This window comes from Lissotriton helveticus, chromosome 1_1, assembly GCF_964261635.1.
Source record: "Lissotriton helveticus chromosome 1_1, aLisHel1.1, whole genome shotgun sequence".
Classification (NCBI taxonomy): domain Eukaryota; kingdom Metazoa; phylum Chordata; class Amphibia; order Caudata; family Salamandridae; genus Lissotriton; species Lissotriton helveticus.
In genome coordinates, this window is record NC_136057.1 from 356,102,583 (window position 1) to 356,117,919 (window position 15,337).

The window sequence follows — 15,337 nt, forward strand, 5'->3', positions numbered from 1 at the left end:
GTTCATTGTCAATGTTCATTGTCAACTTGGTGTCTAACCTGATGCCCAGGCTCATCACAACCGGCACTGGTATCGGAGTGGTGCCGAGCTCTTGTGGCCAGAAAAGACTGAACCATGGGTTAGCCCTTGTACCAAGTGCCAACACCTTAGTCTTATCTGGATTTACCCTAAGCAAGTTGTGGGTCATCCGGAACCGGAGTGAACCGGAGGATATTCTGTACATTTAACTGCGCCTGGGTAGAGTCATCGATGCACACAATTAGCTGGGTGGCATCAGCGTAGTTAAACACCTGACAGTCCAGTTTTGCCAGCGCTTCTACCAATGGCTGAAGGTAGATGTTGAAAAGCGGCTGTGACAATGCCGAACCTTGCGGCAGCCCACAAGGCAGAGCTCCATACCTGGATGTACAATCACCCAATTGGACTTTTTTGGACCGATCCTCCAGGAAGCAGAAAATCCACTTGAGGACTGTCCCGTTCACTCCCTGCAGTAGAACACGGTTTACCAGTAATGCATGGTTCACCGTGTTGAATGCGGCTGAGAGGTCCAATAGGATCAATGCAGCTGGACTTTTCTTTTCCGTTGTGAGCCTTAGCTCATCTAACACCGAAAGCATCACCAACTCAGTGCTATTATGAGCCCTAAACCCGGCTTGCTGGGCATGTAGCAGCTGGTAATCTTACAAAAAGGACGAAAGCACTCGAAACACGTGTTGTTCGAGAAACTTAGCCATAAAAGGAAGTCTCGAAATAGATCTAAAGTTTTTTAAATTCTTAGTGTCTGCCCCTGGTTTCTTTAATAAAGAGACCACCATTGCTTCTTTGAACTTGTGTGGGACTTTCCCTGTAGTCAAGGACACGTTTAATAGGGACAGTACCTCAGGCCCAGTTACTGGAAGGCTCCTGGACAGGGATCCTCTGGAGACCCCGATTTAACTTTAGCTGTTATGTAGGCTAAGTCGTTGTGATCAAGGGCAGGGAAGACTGAGAGTGTGCTACCCTGAAAGTCTGGTAGATCTAAAAGTGGAAAGGGGCAAGGGCTTAGGCGGGTACTACCTATTTCCCTAATGATGTCTTGGATTTTAACTGGGAAGAAATCTTGAATTTTCTCACAGTCATCCTGACTGGTGACCGCCCTATGTTCTTTCTTATGGCTCAGCTCTTTCAGTACTCTGAAAGTCTCTTGTTGATTATTTATAGCCTCTTTGATTTTTAATTCATAGTATACAGATTTAGTTGTAGTGATTAGGTCTTTATAGGAGGCTAATTTTATTTTATATTTCACATACGTTTCTGCATTGTATCGCTTCCTCCACTGCCTTTCACATTAGCGAAGGGCCTGTTTTTCCTGTCTTAATTCTTCTGAGTACCATGGGGCGCCCTTAGTTCTATTCATTTGTCTTTCCCTCCGAACAGGGGCCACAAAATCAATAGCAGTCCTCTGCCATTGAGTGAGTTTCTCGTACTCCTGATCTGGGTCACTGACCTGAGTCTGAGTGGGCTGTCTCACACAGTGCGGCCCTTAGGCTGGCATCCTCTGTCTTACGCCAGTTTCGCACTGTTCTCCACACCGGGGGTAGGTATGCTGGTTTTCTATGTACCAAGATTTCAAAATTAATCTGATAATGGTCTGACCAGCTACACGGTCTACACTCGGTCAGTGACGCAGCTGAGGACGTAGTCCAGATGAGGTCTAAAGTATGGCCCTACTCATGGGTAGGGATCTCCATAATTTTATTAATCCCCCAACATGGTCATGGCCTCTTCAAAACCCCTGGCCACATAATCTCTAGGCGTCAGATCCCAGTGGTAGTTAAAATCCCCTACCACAAGGATATGTTGATACCTTGAGCCGAGGTCGCTCATCACTTCATGAAACAGACCATTAAACCAGTGGGGTTGACTGCGGTGGGCTGTATACAACCACCACTATTAAGCAGGATGAATTAAGCCCCAGTTTAATCCCTTGAACTTCAGCCCCATCAAGACTTTCCTCGATTTTCTTCTCGGCAATCATGATCCTGTGGTAAACCACTGCAACCCCACCCCACCTTCTGCTCCCCTGCCGATTGTTAGTAAGGGTGTCCTAGTCAGTGGGGAGGGAGACCAAAATGTGCGCTGTCTTGCGATCTAGACCCCACAAAGATTTCCAGGTGGACGATCAACTCTTTGCAGGCTATTTGGGTGCCAAGAAAGGTCGGGCTGTGCAAAATCGCACCATCTCTCGGTGGGTTGTCCTATGCTTTAAAATCTCTTATACACTAGCAATAAGGGAAGTTCCAGTGGGACTGTGTGCCCACTCTTCAAGGGCTATGGTAGCTACTACAGCCCTTGGATTTGGAGTCCCACTCATTGACATGTGTCAGGCAGCCACTTGGGCATGAGTGCACACATTCTCCAAACATTATTGCCTAGATAGCCAAGTCCAGAGAGACGGCTATTTTGGCCCTTCTGTTCTCCAGGATTTTCTGGTGTGAAGACCCACCTCCGGGGTTGGCATTGCTGGGGTATCTATTCTAAGGTAAGGAATCTATAACTAACAGTCTCTTTCAGATGAACAAGTCACTTACCTTCATTAACGATGTATTTGTAAGAAACATATGTTAGTTATAGATTCCTTACTCCCCCACCCATCCTCCCATTCTGCGAACTGACTTCTAGGGATAGGAACTCCCTTCCAGGGCCCTAGTTATGTGCACTAATGGTCAGTGTCTTGCATTGCTCTGCGCTTCTGGGGTGGAAAGTCGTGTCAGAACTGATGTCGGAGCGCAGGGGCGGCGTCAAAGTAGATACCGCAATTTCTTTGCGGCAACCACAATGCCAACGACGGACGCGGAGTTTACCGACGCCACCTACCGATGCGCAGGGGTACTGCTGAGAAAAAATTCTTTGGATCCAGTCTGAGGCCTGGGGGTAATTGTAAGGTAAGGAATCTATAACTTACATATGTCTCTTACAGATGCATCGTTACAAACATTTTATGGAACCGGACGCCTGCACACATGCGGAGGGACACATATATTCCCAAATCATAACATTGATATGATTGACCACATGGCACCTTGTTGATGCCTCTCGCTCACGCAGATGCAACATTGACATCAGTAATATGATTAACCATATATCATATTCCTTTTGCTGATCTAAAGATCATACTTGAACTTCTAAAAAACGTCAGCAGACACAGAATCTTTTAAGCCCTGAAGAAGTCCCATGAGGGATGAAACGCAATGGCAAGCAATGCTGGCTTGTATTTTAAAGAATTAATTTTTGGGAATAAAAAGGACAACATTTTCTACAATCAAAAAATAGGATCGTCTGGTCTTTTCATTTGAGAAACTATTTACTTATATTCTGTTCTGTTTTGAAATATGATGCACTATTGACTTTTGAAATAGATTTTTTGTGCTTCTCGTGTGCAGGGTTAATTGTGTGCCTTAGTTAGTGGTGGTTTGTTAACTACCTCTTTGGGATGTATGTGGGTCACATCCCAGACCCGATGCACCAAGTCTTTGTAAGGATTTAGAGGCCATTACACGTATCAACGTTTAGTGCTGTATCTTCATGCTCTGACCCTCCTTTTTGCTTGTATATCGTTACCAAAGGTAAGTAACTTGTTCAACACTTGGATCTATATGTCTACTGTACAAGCACAATAATGAAGATGTGGAACATTCTACATTTTGATTTGTACTCTTTCACATTATTATTTACTGTTGGTGCACCACTGTATGTATTTTTCTCATTTTCAATTCTGTTCAGTCCAATACTGTATAACAATTATTACATAATTATGTATATTTGGGCTTTTTCAATGCTGTTCCTTTTTTATTATATATCTTTCCCTAAATAGTTAGAGAAAAATGTTGAAATGAAAAAGGAGCACTCTGAAGGGAGCGATAAATAAATTAAGGTTTTAATTACACACACAAAAGGCGTAGTGATGACTGCTGCTTTTTTGGGTGGCGTGCCGCCTTTGCAGAAAACATGTAGGACCTTTTTGGGCTTTGCATACATTTGCTAGGAATTATCGCCCAGAATCGGCTGCTCGAGCAGTCCCTTATGTTAAAGATCTATGGTACAATATATTTCGGGTAGTTTTTCTCTTGTATTATCAAACTTCCAAGTTGTGGGATTTTGCTGTGCAACTCTGCAGAGGTACTAGTGTCCATAAGTAGAACATTTCTATACCTTTGGCGACGTTTCACTATGTACCTCTTGCAGATTAGTGATCATGTGCCTATTTCTCCTTATGCTAGTCGAATCCTCCTTTGGCTGATAACTGAAGATACCATTGACGCCATAGATAGTCATCATGTCAAGACGGCCTCTCCTCATTCCTTGTATAGACAATTTCTGTATAGGAGTTGCAACAAGCCGTGATAATCAATGGTTTTAATATTTAGCTTAGTTCTAGCCATAGCCACATCCACTATCCAGTAAGAACTAATTCTCAAGTTATATTGGTACCAGATGCAAAGGAATGGGTTTATAATGTCCTGTTTTAATGTGGATAATCCTCATACGAAAACCTCAGTCCAATTCACAGAACACGTCATCCATTCATACCTGTCTTTAGTACTGGATCCTTATTGTAAACCTTTGTGTCATAACTGTAGCGAAAAGGGTATGTAAATGGTTGTTTAATTAATATTTTCCATATTTCACCATAAGATCTGACCTTTTCTTATTGCATCTCTGAATCCAACTGAGTTCAGGTTTTCTCACGATTCATTTTCCTTTCTTCATTGATAGATTATCCAACGTCAGCTGGAGCAAGTGGAGGAGAAGCAGAGGCAGCTAGAGGAGCGAGGAGTTGCTGTTGAGAAGGCCCTGCGTGGTGAAGCAGGTATCTCAAATCTCTCATCAGTCTCACTTCTGTAAAAATTGCATTTTTGGTTAAATGTAATTTAGGCGACATTATGGAGTGATCCCATCTTCAGGGATACAATCAGATATAAGATAAATTAATGTATGTTTAATACTTGTGCATTTCACCCAGTGTTATGTCCATCAGAGAATGTGTAGCACACGAAAATATCAGTGTTTACATCCTACACCCAAAAATGAAGAAGGCTAACCCAGAATACTTCTAAACATAGATAGGCTGTTATTTCCATATTCATCATCTTTTTATTTGAAATGGATGTGTCTAACTGCAGATTCCTCACCTTAAAATACTCCCAGACTGGATCTGGAAACATTTCTTCGGCTTTGCTGCTGTGCACCACTAGGTGCCTTGCAACTGTGCATTGACCGCACACTGCCCCAGAAGTGATAGAGCAGAGCAACATACATACGCCACACCTGCGCGCTGACGTCCTTTCCTTACTTTCTCATCCTTACGATGTAGATCTGGATCTCCACTCCCAATTATGTCGGTCTTACAACAACTCCTAAACCTCTAAATCAAAGTCCAGTGTGCTAGACAACAATTTCCCCTCCTAAAACTGCAGATTTCAAACCATGCCATGAGTTCAGAAAAGAAATGTTAATAGCGGGCCTGCACAAGGTGCATCTATAGGGCCACTATTCAAAGTTGTGAGATAATTGAGAACTCATGAACCCAAAGGCAAAGCTGTATGTCGCCAAACACAAGAGTTCACAACCTTTGTACAGCTTCGAATCTTAGTCGTGGATTCATTTCAGCAGGAGTCAACTTCGTGCTCAAAGTCTTCCAGTAAGTCCAATCAAAGAGGAGTTCAATCCCTTGTCCCCACACTGAATCAAAAGAGAAGGCACTAGTGAGTTATGCACCATTAAGGTCTGATTGTGCAGCCGATTCCTTAGCTTATTCCAGTGTGCACTGATTTTCTTGGGCCATCCGCAACACCACAGCAGATTGAAGCCTTTAAGAAGGCAATGATGCAGGATTTTGGTGTGCTCCACCTTTCCTCTGGCATGTTTCCTGGCCTGAATTAATCAAAAGGGTCCCTAGTCGGGTTGCCACTAGTTCATCTTTCCTTTACACCATATGACTCTTAATGACTAATCTCATACAAGCTGCCACTCCAACTCCAAGACCCAATCTGCCCTGAAAGAGATTACAGTGCTGATTCCGATTTTGGCCACCAAAACAATCCCAGTGACTAGATGGTGCCCTTGGACCTGAAGAACTCATGTTTTCATATACCCATCCGATAGCCTCACAGACATTCCCTGGGGTTTAAGTTACGCAACAAGCATTTTCAGTTTTCGGTGCTCCCTTTCGGCATCATTAGCGCCCCTTAGGTGTTCACAAAAGTGGATTCGGCCTGTCTTCAGATTTCTGATAGATACATCTGCAGTGTGGATTCCTCACCTTGTGAATATCCCCCTGCATCAGCAACGTTCGGAAATGTTCTTCGTAGTACGCCGACGTGGACGACGTCATAGGAGCACGGCATCGCGCGCGACTCCGTCTGACGTCACCGACTCCTTATCAGACCCACGCCGGCGTGATGACGTCGGTTCCCTTTTTCCGCGTCTTCGACGCTAACGGTTTTTGAGATCTTCTGCGATACTTTGTATCTTCTACTATTACAGTGTTACTGTTTTTCCTTTGATTCTTCTTCTTTTATCGAGGATGTCGTCGAGGAAGACAGGCTTCAAGCAATGTGGGTCCTGCACTCGAATGATGTCGATCACCGATCCGCATGGCGATTGCTTGTGGTGTCTTGGATCAGACCACGACGTTAAGCACTGTCGGTCTTGCTTCAAGTTGAACCCTAAGGCACTAAGAGAGCGCGAGGCAAAACTTCTTCTTGCGAAAATAAAAGGAAGAGAGACTGGGAGATCTTCGAGGTCGACGTCGAGACGCTCGAAGTCGAGGCAAAAATCTCGTTTGAAGTCGAGGTCGGCGTCGAGGTCGAGATCCAGAGCGAGGTCGAGGTCCGGAGCGAAGTAGAGGTCCAGGGAGAGATCGAGATCTGGATCCAAATCGGCTTCGGGTCACGCTTCGAGCTCCTCGATGAGGAAGCACAAGAGGAGGAAGCACAGCTCTAGACATCATTCAGGAAAGGAGTCTTCGGATTCGAAGAAGAAGTCTCGTAAGCATCATAAGGACTTCGTTTCTCCTTCTCCTGCTCAGTCTCTCGGATGTTCTCCGGCTCCGGAACAAGAACCGGATCCGATGTCTCAACATTCTTCGGAGCATGAGGAAGAGGAGGAGGTAGTTCCTCAAACTCCAACTCCGATGGAAACTCCTGTGGATCAGGGAGGTCAGAATGAGCCTATGTCAGATCGTCCTCCTTCAGAACATCCGGTAGGTTCGTACCCTCCTTTTCCTGGTCCTGGACAGGACCCCTCGCATTTCCTTAATGCGATGTTTGGAGTTTATTCCAGAGCAATGTACCCCGCTGGAGCACCTGTTGGTCCCATGGGTCCATTGGCTTACAACTTGGGCATTCCTCAGTCTTACGCCCCAGCTCCATTTGTGCCATTTATGCGGGCGCCTCTTACACCTTGGCTCGGTACGGCTCCGCCGAGGTCTTCGACTCCGCATGCGGCTTCGCCGACTCCGGATCGACCTCGTAGTTTGGATCGAGGTACCACGTCAGTCCGTGAGTCTCATCTTCCAGTTACCCCAGCTCCTCGCTCGACGTCGGAACCGGCTCCGTCGGAGTCGTTACCGGATCCGTTGACTTCGGTTCGTGTGGAGTGGTCGAGACGCAGGGCTCAGCGTCTCTTGGAAGATAAAAGGGGTGAAGATTCTGATATGGAAGAGGGTGAGCTTCTTGATCATGACGATTATTTTGAAGACCTACAGAATGCTAGTGGTCTGGAGCTCTCTCCTGAGTGGGGTTTGCCTTCAGTTTCTGATGCACCATCCAAGGAAGTGGCACCCTACCATGTCGTTATTAGGAAGGCTGCAGATCTTCTCAACTTAACCTTGCCTACTATTGAGTACAAGCCCAACATCTTTACAGAGGTCTTGCACTCTCCTTCTTCTATTATTGAACCTACACTGCCATTCACGGATGCCTTAACTGATCCGATAAAGGAGGTCTGGAAGAGGCCATTGACTGCTCCTGCTGTTTCTAGGTCTGTTGCAAGACGCTACAGAGTGGATCCTTGTGACCCTGAATTTCTCTCTTCTCATCCTTCTCCGGAGAGTCTAGTGGTGCAGGCTGCATGTTCTAACAGAACATGCACATGTACAGAAAATTGTCGTTATATAATTGTGGTCCTCAGTTGAGTACCAAATCAATAAAAAAAATTTGACTTGACTTTGACTTCTAACAGATCTGCAGGTTCGTTTCCTCCGGTACCAGCAGACAAAGACTCAAAAAAATTGGATCAATCTGCAAAGAAGATTTTCTCTTCAGGCAGCATGGCCCTAAAATCCACTAATGCTACTTGTCTTTTGGGTAGATATGTCCATGCGTTGATGGATTCTGTGAAGCAATTATCATCTAAGCTTCCAGAGGAGGATAGAAAGAACTTTAATGAAGTGGTCTCTGATACTCAGGCTGCGGCACGCATGGTTATTCAGAGTGGCATGGACACAGTTGATTCTGTTGCCAGGATTATGGGCTCTACTGTTGCCACCAGGAGAGCCGCATGGCTAAAGTCCTCTGATTTTTCTGCAGATGTGCAATCCATGTTGCTGGATCTACCTTTTGATGGGACTGGTCTTTTTGGAAAAAAGGCGGATGTCGCACTGGAAAGATTTAAAGATAGCCGGGCTACTGCAAGATCTTTGGGTCTCCAGATGAGAGGATCGACAACTAGGAAGTTTAGAGGCTTTGGTAGATCTTCTTTTCGTCCCTTCAGGCAGAGCCAACAGCAACAACAGCAACAGCAGAACCCTCTGTACAAGTCCTATAGAGGTAGACAGAAGGGTCGTGGACGTGGGCGTCAAGTCTCTTCCTCCTCCACTTCCTCCAATAATGCCCAACCCCCACCAGCATCAGCAAAGCAGCCCTAGATCCGCCATTCTGGATCATGTGGGTCCGGTAGGGGGTCGGCTTACTCATTTTCTACGAGATTGGGAATCGGTTACATCAGATCTTTGGGTTCTCAATCTCGTAGAGAATGGGTATGCACTTCCTTTTCAGGAGTTCCCTCCCAATTACCCTCCTTGCCAAGGTTATTGTTCGGAGGACCACCTGCTTCTCCTGCAGGAGGAAGTCCTGGCTCTGTTCCGAAAGGGTGCCATAGAGGTGGTTCCAGAGCAGGAGAGGGGTCAGGGGTGCTACTCCCGGTATTTCCTGATACCCAAGAAGGATGGCAGGCTTCGACCAATCCTGGATCTCAGGATTTTGAACCTCTATCTCAAACAGGAGAAGTTCAAAATGCTCACCCTTGCTCAGGTTCTTCAAGCGCTGGTGGAAGAAGACTGGATGGTGTCGATCGACTTGCAGGATGCGTACTTTCACATCCCAATCCTGAAGTCGCACAGGAAGTATCTCCGTTTTACGGTGGGATGGCAGCATTACCAGTTTGCGGTCCTTCCTTTTGGACTTACTACTGCGCCTCGAGTTTTCACCAAGGTGATGGCGGTGGTGGCTGCACATCTCAGAAGGTCGGGGATTCCTGTTTTCCCCTATCTGGACGACTGGCTGATCAAGGCAGAGTCGCCGGAGAAGGTGCTCCATCATCTGCAAGAGACAACTCAGTTGTTACACAGTTGGGTTTTTCAATAAATGTGCCCAAGTCTCACCTGGTGCCCTCCCAGCGCAACCTGTTCATAGGTGCGGTACTGGACACTACTGTGTGTCGTGCATTCCCTCCACCTCAAAGGATTCACGACATACAGGAAATGATTCCTTTTTTTTTTTTCAATGGAGCGGTTGTGCCAGTCCTAAAGGTCCTTCATCTGCTCGGTCTGATGGCTTCTTGCATTCTGTTGGTCAACCATGCACGCTGGCACATGAGGGCACTCCAGTGGTGCCTCCGCAGGCAGTGGTATCAGCACAACGGAGATCTCAGGGAGTCAGTGAGGATCTCCAGAGAAGCTGCAGCGGATTTGTCTTGGTGGGGCGTAGAAGGCAATCTGTCTCAAGGAAAACCTTTTCAACTGCCTCCATCAGTTGCCACAGTGATCACGGATGCCTCCACTCTCGGGTGGGGTGCTCATCTGGGGGATCTGGAGGTCTCCAGAAGAAAGGTTGCTTCACATCAACCTTCTAGAGTTACGGGCGATACGTTTGGCGCTCAAGGCCTTCCTCCCTTCGCGGTCAGTCAATTCAAGTCCTGACGGACAACACGACCGCGATGTGGTACATCAACAAACAGGGAGGAGTAGGGTCGCAGTGTCTCTGCAGAGAGGCTCTGCGCCTCTGGTCCTGGGTTCAGGACCATCAGATTTGTCTGATGGCAAATCATCTGGCCGGGGTTCTGAACGTTCGTGCAGACGTTCTCAGTCGGCAGTTCTCTGCCGATCACGAGTGGAGGCTTCACCCGGAGGTTGTTCACGACATCTTTCAGATGTGGGGGACTCCTCGGGTGGACCTGTTCGCCACTCACGAGAACGCTCATTGCCTGTCGTTCTGCAGTCTCCAGTATCCGATGCAAGGAGCTTTGGGGGACGCGTTTCAGTTGAGTTGGGGAATTCAACTCCTTTACGCGTTTCCTCCCATAACTTTGATTCCTCGGGTTCTGAGGAAGATTCGCCAAGACCGGGCCCAAGTCATATTGATCGCTCCGGATTGGCCAAGAAGGGTGTGGTACACAGACCCTCTCCACCTCTCCTCTCACCCGCCGCTCCGTCTCCCTCACAGGGCAGACCTCCTCTCTCAGATGGAGGGGCAAGTTCTACACCCCCACCTCCAGACATTACACCTTCATGCCTGGAGATTGAGCGGGGCAACTTGAGTTCTTTTTCTCTCCCTCACGATGTGGTGGATGTTATTCTTTCTGCCAGGCGTGACTCCACTAAGTCCATTTATTCGTATAGGTGGTCTAAATTTGTCTCTTGGTGCAGGGAGAGGGATGTTGACCCTTTGAGGGCTCATTTGTCTGACATTTTGCAGTTTGCTCTTTCACTGGCGCAGCAAGGATTTGCTGTTGCCACAGTCAAGGGGTATCTTTCAGCCTTATCGGCATTTCTCTGTTTGCCGGATCAGCCCTCTCTTTTTAAGTCTCCAGTGGTTTTGAGATTTTTGAAGGGACTCATTAATAAGTTCCCTCCTACTCCTTTTGTGATTCCTCATTGGGATTTGAATCTTGTGCTGACCTTTTTGATGGGTTCTCCCTTCGAACCTTTGCACAAGTGTCCCATGAGACTCCTTTCTTTTAAAACGGTTTTCCTCGTTGCAATCACCTCGGCAAGGAGGGTAAGTGAGCTTCAGGCTCTTAGTTCCAAGCCCCCATTCCTGTCCATTCATGCTGAAAGGATGGTTCTTAGGACCAGGGCTGCTTTTCTGCCTAAGGTGGTAACTCCCTTCCATCTTGGACAATCCATTACCCTTCCTACCTTCTATCCTCCCCCTCACCCTTCTAAGGAGGAAGAGAGACTACATCGCCTGGACCCTAAAAGGGTGGTGTCTTTCTATCTGGACAGAACTAAAGACTTCCGGATGGATGACCAGCTGTTTATTGGTTTTGCTGGCTGCAAGAGGGGCAGAGCGGTGCACAAGCGCACACTTTCCAGGTGGATAGTCCTGTGCATCAAGATTTGCTACTCCTTGGCGGGTAAGGACCCTCCTGAGGGTATTAGAGCACATTCAACTAGAGCAAAGTCTACAACATCTGCTTTGTCTAGAGGTGTACCTGTTAAGGACATTTGCAGAGCCGCGACTTGGGCCTCCCTCCACACTTTCGCGAAGCACTACTGCTTGGATACCGAGGTGAGGAGGGATGGCCACTTCGCACGTTCTGTTCTCCAAGATTTCCTGGTATAGCAGAGTGGACACCCTCCTCCGGGAGTGGGGACTGCTGTGGGACTCTATTCACAAGGTGAGGAATCCACACGGCAGATGTATCTATCAGAAGAACAAGTTACTTACCTTCGGTAACGCTTTTTCTGGTAGATACAATATCTGCCTGTGGATTCCTCACATGCCCACCCGCCTCCCCGTTGTCCACTCTGTTATACCTGGTCTTTATGTATATATGTTTGCTGCTATTGTGCTATTTCTACTGCACACTTTGTGTGCGTATTTGATTTGTATATACTGTGTACATTGTATATTTGCATATTTGCTGTCGTTGGTCCGTCCGGGTGCCTCGAAGGCACGGAAAAAAGGGTGGAACTGACGTCAGCACGCCGGCGTGGGTCTGATAAGGAGTCGGTGACGTCAGACGGAGTCGCGCGCGATGCCGTGCTCCTATAACGTCGTCCACGTCGGCGTACTACGAAGAAAATTTCCGAACGTTGCTGACGCAGGGGGATATTCACAAGGTGAGGAATCCACAGGCAGATATTGTATCTACCAGAAAAAGCGTTACCGAAGGTAAGTAACTTGTTCGTCAGGGTTACTAGTCTTCCCCTATCGTGATGAGTGACTGTTGAAGGCGGGCTTGCCACATTCGTAGACCCCTCCAGATGATAGCAACCCTCCTGAAATCATGGTGGATCACTATCATCGAGCCGAAGTTTTTCCTGACTCCTTCGCAGAGTCTTCTTTATATTGGATCTGTCTTGGGTGCAGTGTATTTCTGGGCTGTCCCTCCACCACAACATGTCCAGGATATTTGAGCTATAAACCTGAAGTTTCAGCCTCTGTCCTGAATCCCGATGAGAGAAACTCTGAGATTGTGTGTCCTCTTAGGACCTGCATTCTCCTTGTCAAGTGCACCAGGTGGGATTTGCAGGTTCTGCAACGGAATCTAAAGTTCTAGTGGGACCAGTATCATGGAAGTCTGCCAGACGTCATCCAGATTTTAGAGGAGATAGCTCATGATCTATAGTGTAGCTGCTCTAAGAAATTGGCCCAATTCAGACCCCTATTATTTCCTGCCCTAGAGGTGACCAAGCTTTCCTGCTGGGCTGGCAAGGCTAACTGTGGGATGTGATGATCAGAGGACTTTGGTCTCCAAAAAAAGCATGGCTCCACATCAGACTGTTGGAGTTGTGGGCCATTTGTCTGGCTCAGACGGCCTTCCTACTATCAAGAGTAGGCCGATGCAGGTTCTCATGGACAACACCACCATCACATGGTATTTCAAAAGCCAAGGCGGAGTGGGCTCAGGTGCCTTGAGGCTCTGTGCCTCTGGAGTTGGTTAGGACACTGTGGCATTTCCCTGATCCTAACCCTTTGGCCCGGGTCCCTTAATACTAGAGCAGATGAATAGAACGAGAGGCGTATGGCAGATAACAAGTGGCATCTACAACCTAAATGTGCAGTGCCGAAAATTGTGTGCTTTGGAGTTTTCCACAAGAACACTTGTTAGGAGAAGCATTGCCGCTGGAATGGAACTCTGATCTTCTGAATGTGTTCCCGAACCTAGCTCTCCTGCCGGAGTTCTGAAAAAGAATGACCATGCCCAGGTTATCGTAGTGCCTCTCGATTGGATCAGGAGAGGCTGGTAACTGCTAGGTATGAGCATCTGTTTGCCAATCAAGATACCACTCCTGAAGGAGCATCTTTCTCTGCAGCGGTGCAGGGTCCCTTACCCAAATCTGCGCAGTCTACACCTACATGTGTGGAGATTTAGCAGCAACAACAACTCACTATGGTGGTAGATGTCATCCTTATCACCTGGCGCCCTTCCACAAAGTCCATTTATGCCAGACGCTGGGACAAATTTGTGGCCTGATGTGACACACTTAAGATTGATCTCTTACAAATAAAGCTGTTAGTTGTCCTTTTGTTTGATTTATCTTTAGTCCCACAAGGCCTGGAAGTGGGCACTATTAGAGGTTATTTGTCGGTCTTTTCAGTCTTCCTGTGTTTACTAGTCCAACCATCTTTATTTAAAGTTTCTTTTGTGATGAGATTAATTAAAGATTAGACACACATGTTCCTTCCTAAGCCATTTGTAGTGCCACAGTAAGACCTTAACACGTGATCTTGATGTTTCTCATTTGTAAGCCCTTTGAGCCAATGCCTAGTTGCGTGCTGTGTATTGAGACTTTGAAGTCTGTCTTCTTCCTCGTGAGTATGTCAGCTTATCACACGAGTGAACTCGTACTTTAAATGCAGCTACCATATATCATCATTTTCCCAGACAAGTTTGTGCTGAGGACTCGGGCGTTGGCAACATTTAGGACTTTCATTCACTAATGGGAGACCGTTACCCTCCCTGCTTTCTTTGCTCTGTGCTAGGCCCAAGCCATGTGGTGTACCAAGGAACACCACATGGCTGATCAGCTTTTTGTGGGGTTCTCTAGGGTGAAGAAATAAAAAGACTGTGCAGACAAAGACCTTATTGAGGTGGATAGTCCTCTGAATCAAGATCTGCTATACACTGACCAGGAGGCAACTCCTGGAAAATCTGAGCTCCCATTCCTCCAGAGCCAAGGCTACTACCATTGCGTTTGTTCGCCAGGTGCCTGTCTTTGACATATGCTAGGCTGCAACATGGGCATCAGTGCATACCTTCACAAAGCACTACTTCCTTTACTGCCAGGTCCAACTTGAAGGACACCTCACCTGCGTAATCCTGCAGGACTCTTTGGTCTGAGTCCACTACACCTAGGGTGGTACTGCTTTTCTGTCTATTCTAAGGTGAGAAATCTGTGGTTTGACAGAGTATCCATGCAGAGGAGTAAGAGTGGTATCCATGGCAAAATATTTCATATGCAGAAAAAAGTAAAGCTTTCTTGTCAGCCATCCCTTTTCTACAGACTATGCATTGAAATAATGCACCTGGTTATAGTAATGTACTACTAGGCCTACTTACACAACTAATGTTCATTGGAAACAATTCCTTCTCAGCCCAGCAAACCCAGATAAAGATAGTGTACAATGCATAACATATCACAGCTAGTTTCACTTGTGCTGTCTCCTTCTGTGTGTTTTGTTTAACGGATTCACATATGTCTCATTGTTAGAATATCCAGATTATATCCAGTTGTTGGAAGAAAAGGAAGCATCTGGGGAGATGGTCCCAAGGAGTGCAGATTGCTGTACCGGTGAACTCCATCCTAGAAACAAATATCACCCAATACATATTGACGCATGCATGAGATTAATAAATAGTACTTACACATGGGAAAACGAACTCCACAGTGTGACACACTATCACACAACATAACCTAAAACGGTTCCCCGTTCACAACATAGACTAGCTCAATCACTACATCACCATATGTAGACAGTACTCAGTTGGACATCATCCTACAAAATATAACTCAATTTAACCCTGCCTCACTAGCAGAGATAATATAGCATTACTGTTAGGTCCAACACACGCTCCTCTGCTCCAGAACACAAACTACCACAATTGACCCCCACCCTGTATCACGCCA

The 15,337-nt window shown here is 46.6% G+C and overlaps 1 protein-coding gene across 27 annotated transcripts in view; it reads left to right on the top strand.

Moving 5' to 3' along the window:
* MICAL3 (microtubule associated monooxygenase, calponin and LIM domain containing 3) overlaps positions 1-15,337 on the top strand; it is a 2,019,125-nt gene that overhangs the window by 1,825,675 nt on the left and 178,113 nt on the right. For all 27 annotated transcript variants that reach the window (XR_013606836.1, XM_078673602.1, XM_078673604.1 and 24 more), the window contains one exon: positions 4,756-4,849. Coding sequence is in view for 26 of the 27 variants with exons in the window: in XM_078673602.1 (XP_078529728.1) it covers positions 4,756-4,849 (94 nt within the window). In the remaining variant the exon portion in view is untranslated. The remainder of the gene's footprint in view (positions 1-4,755; positions 4,850-15,337) is intronic.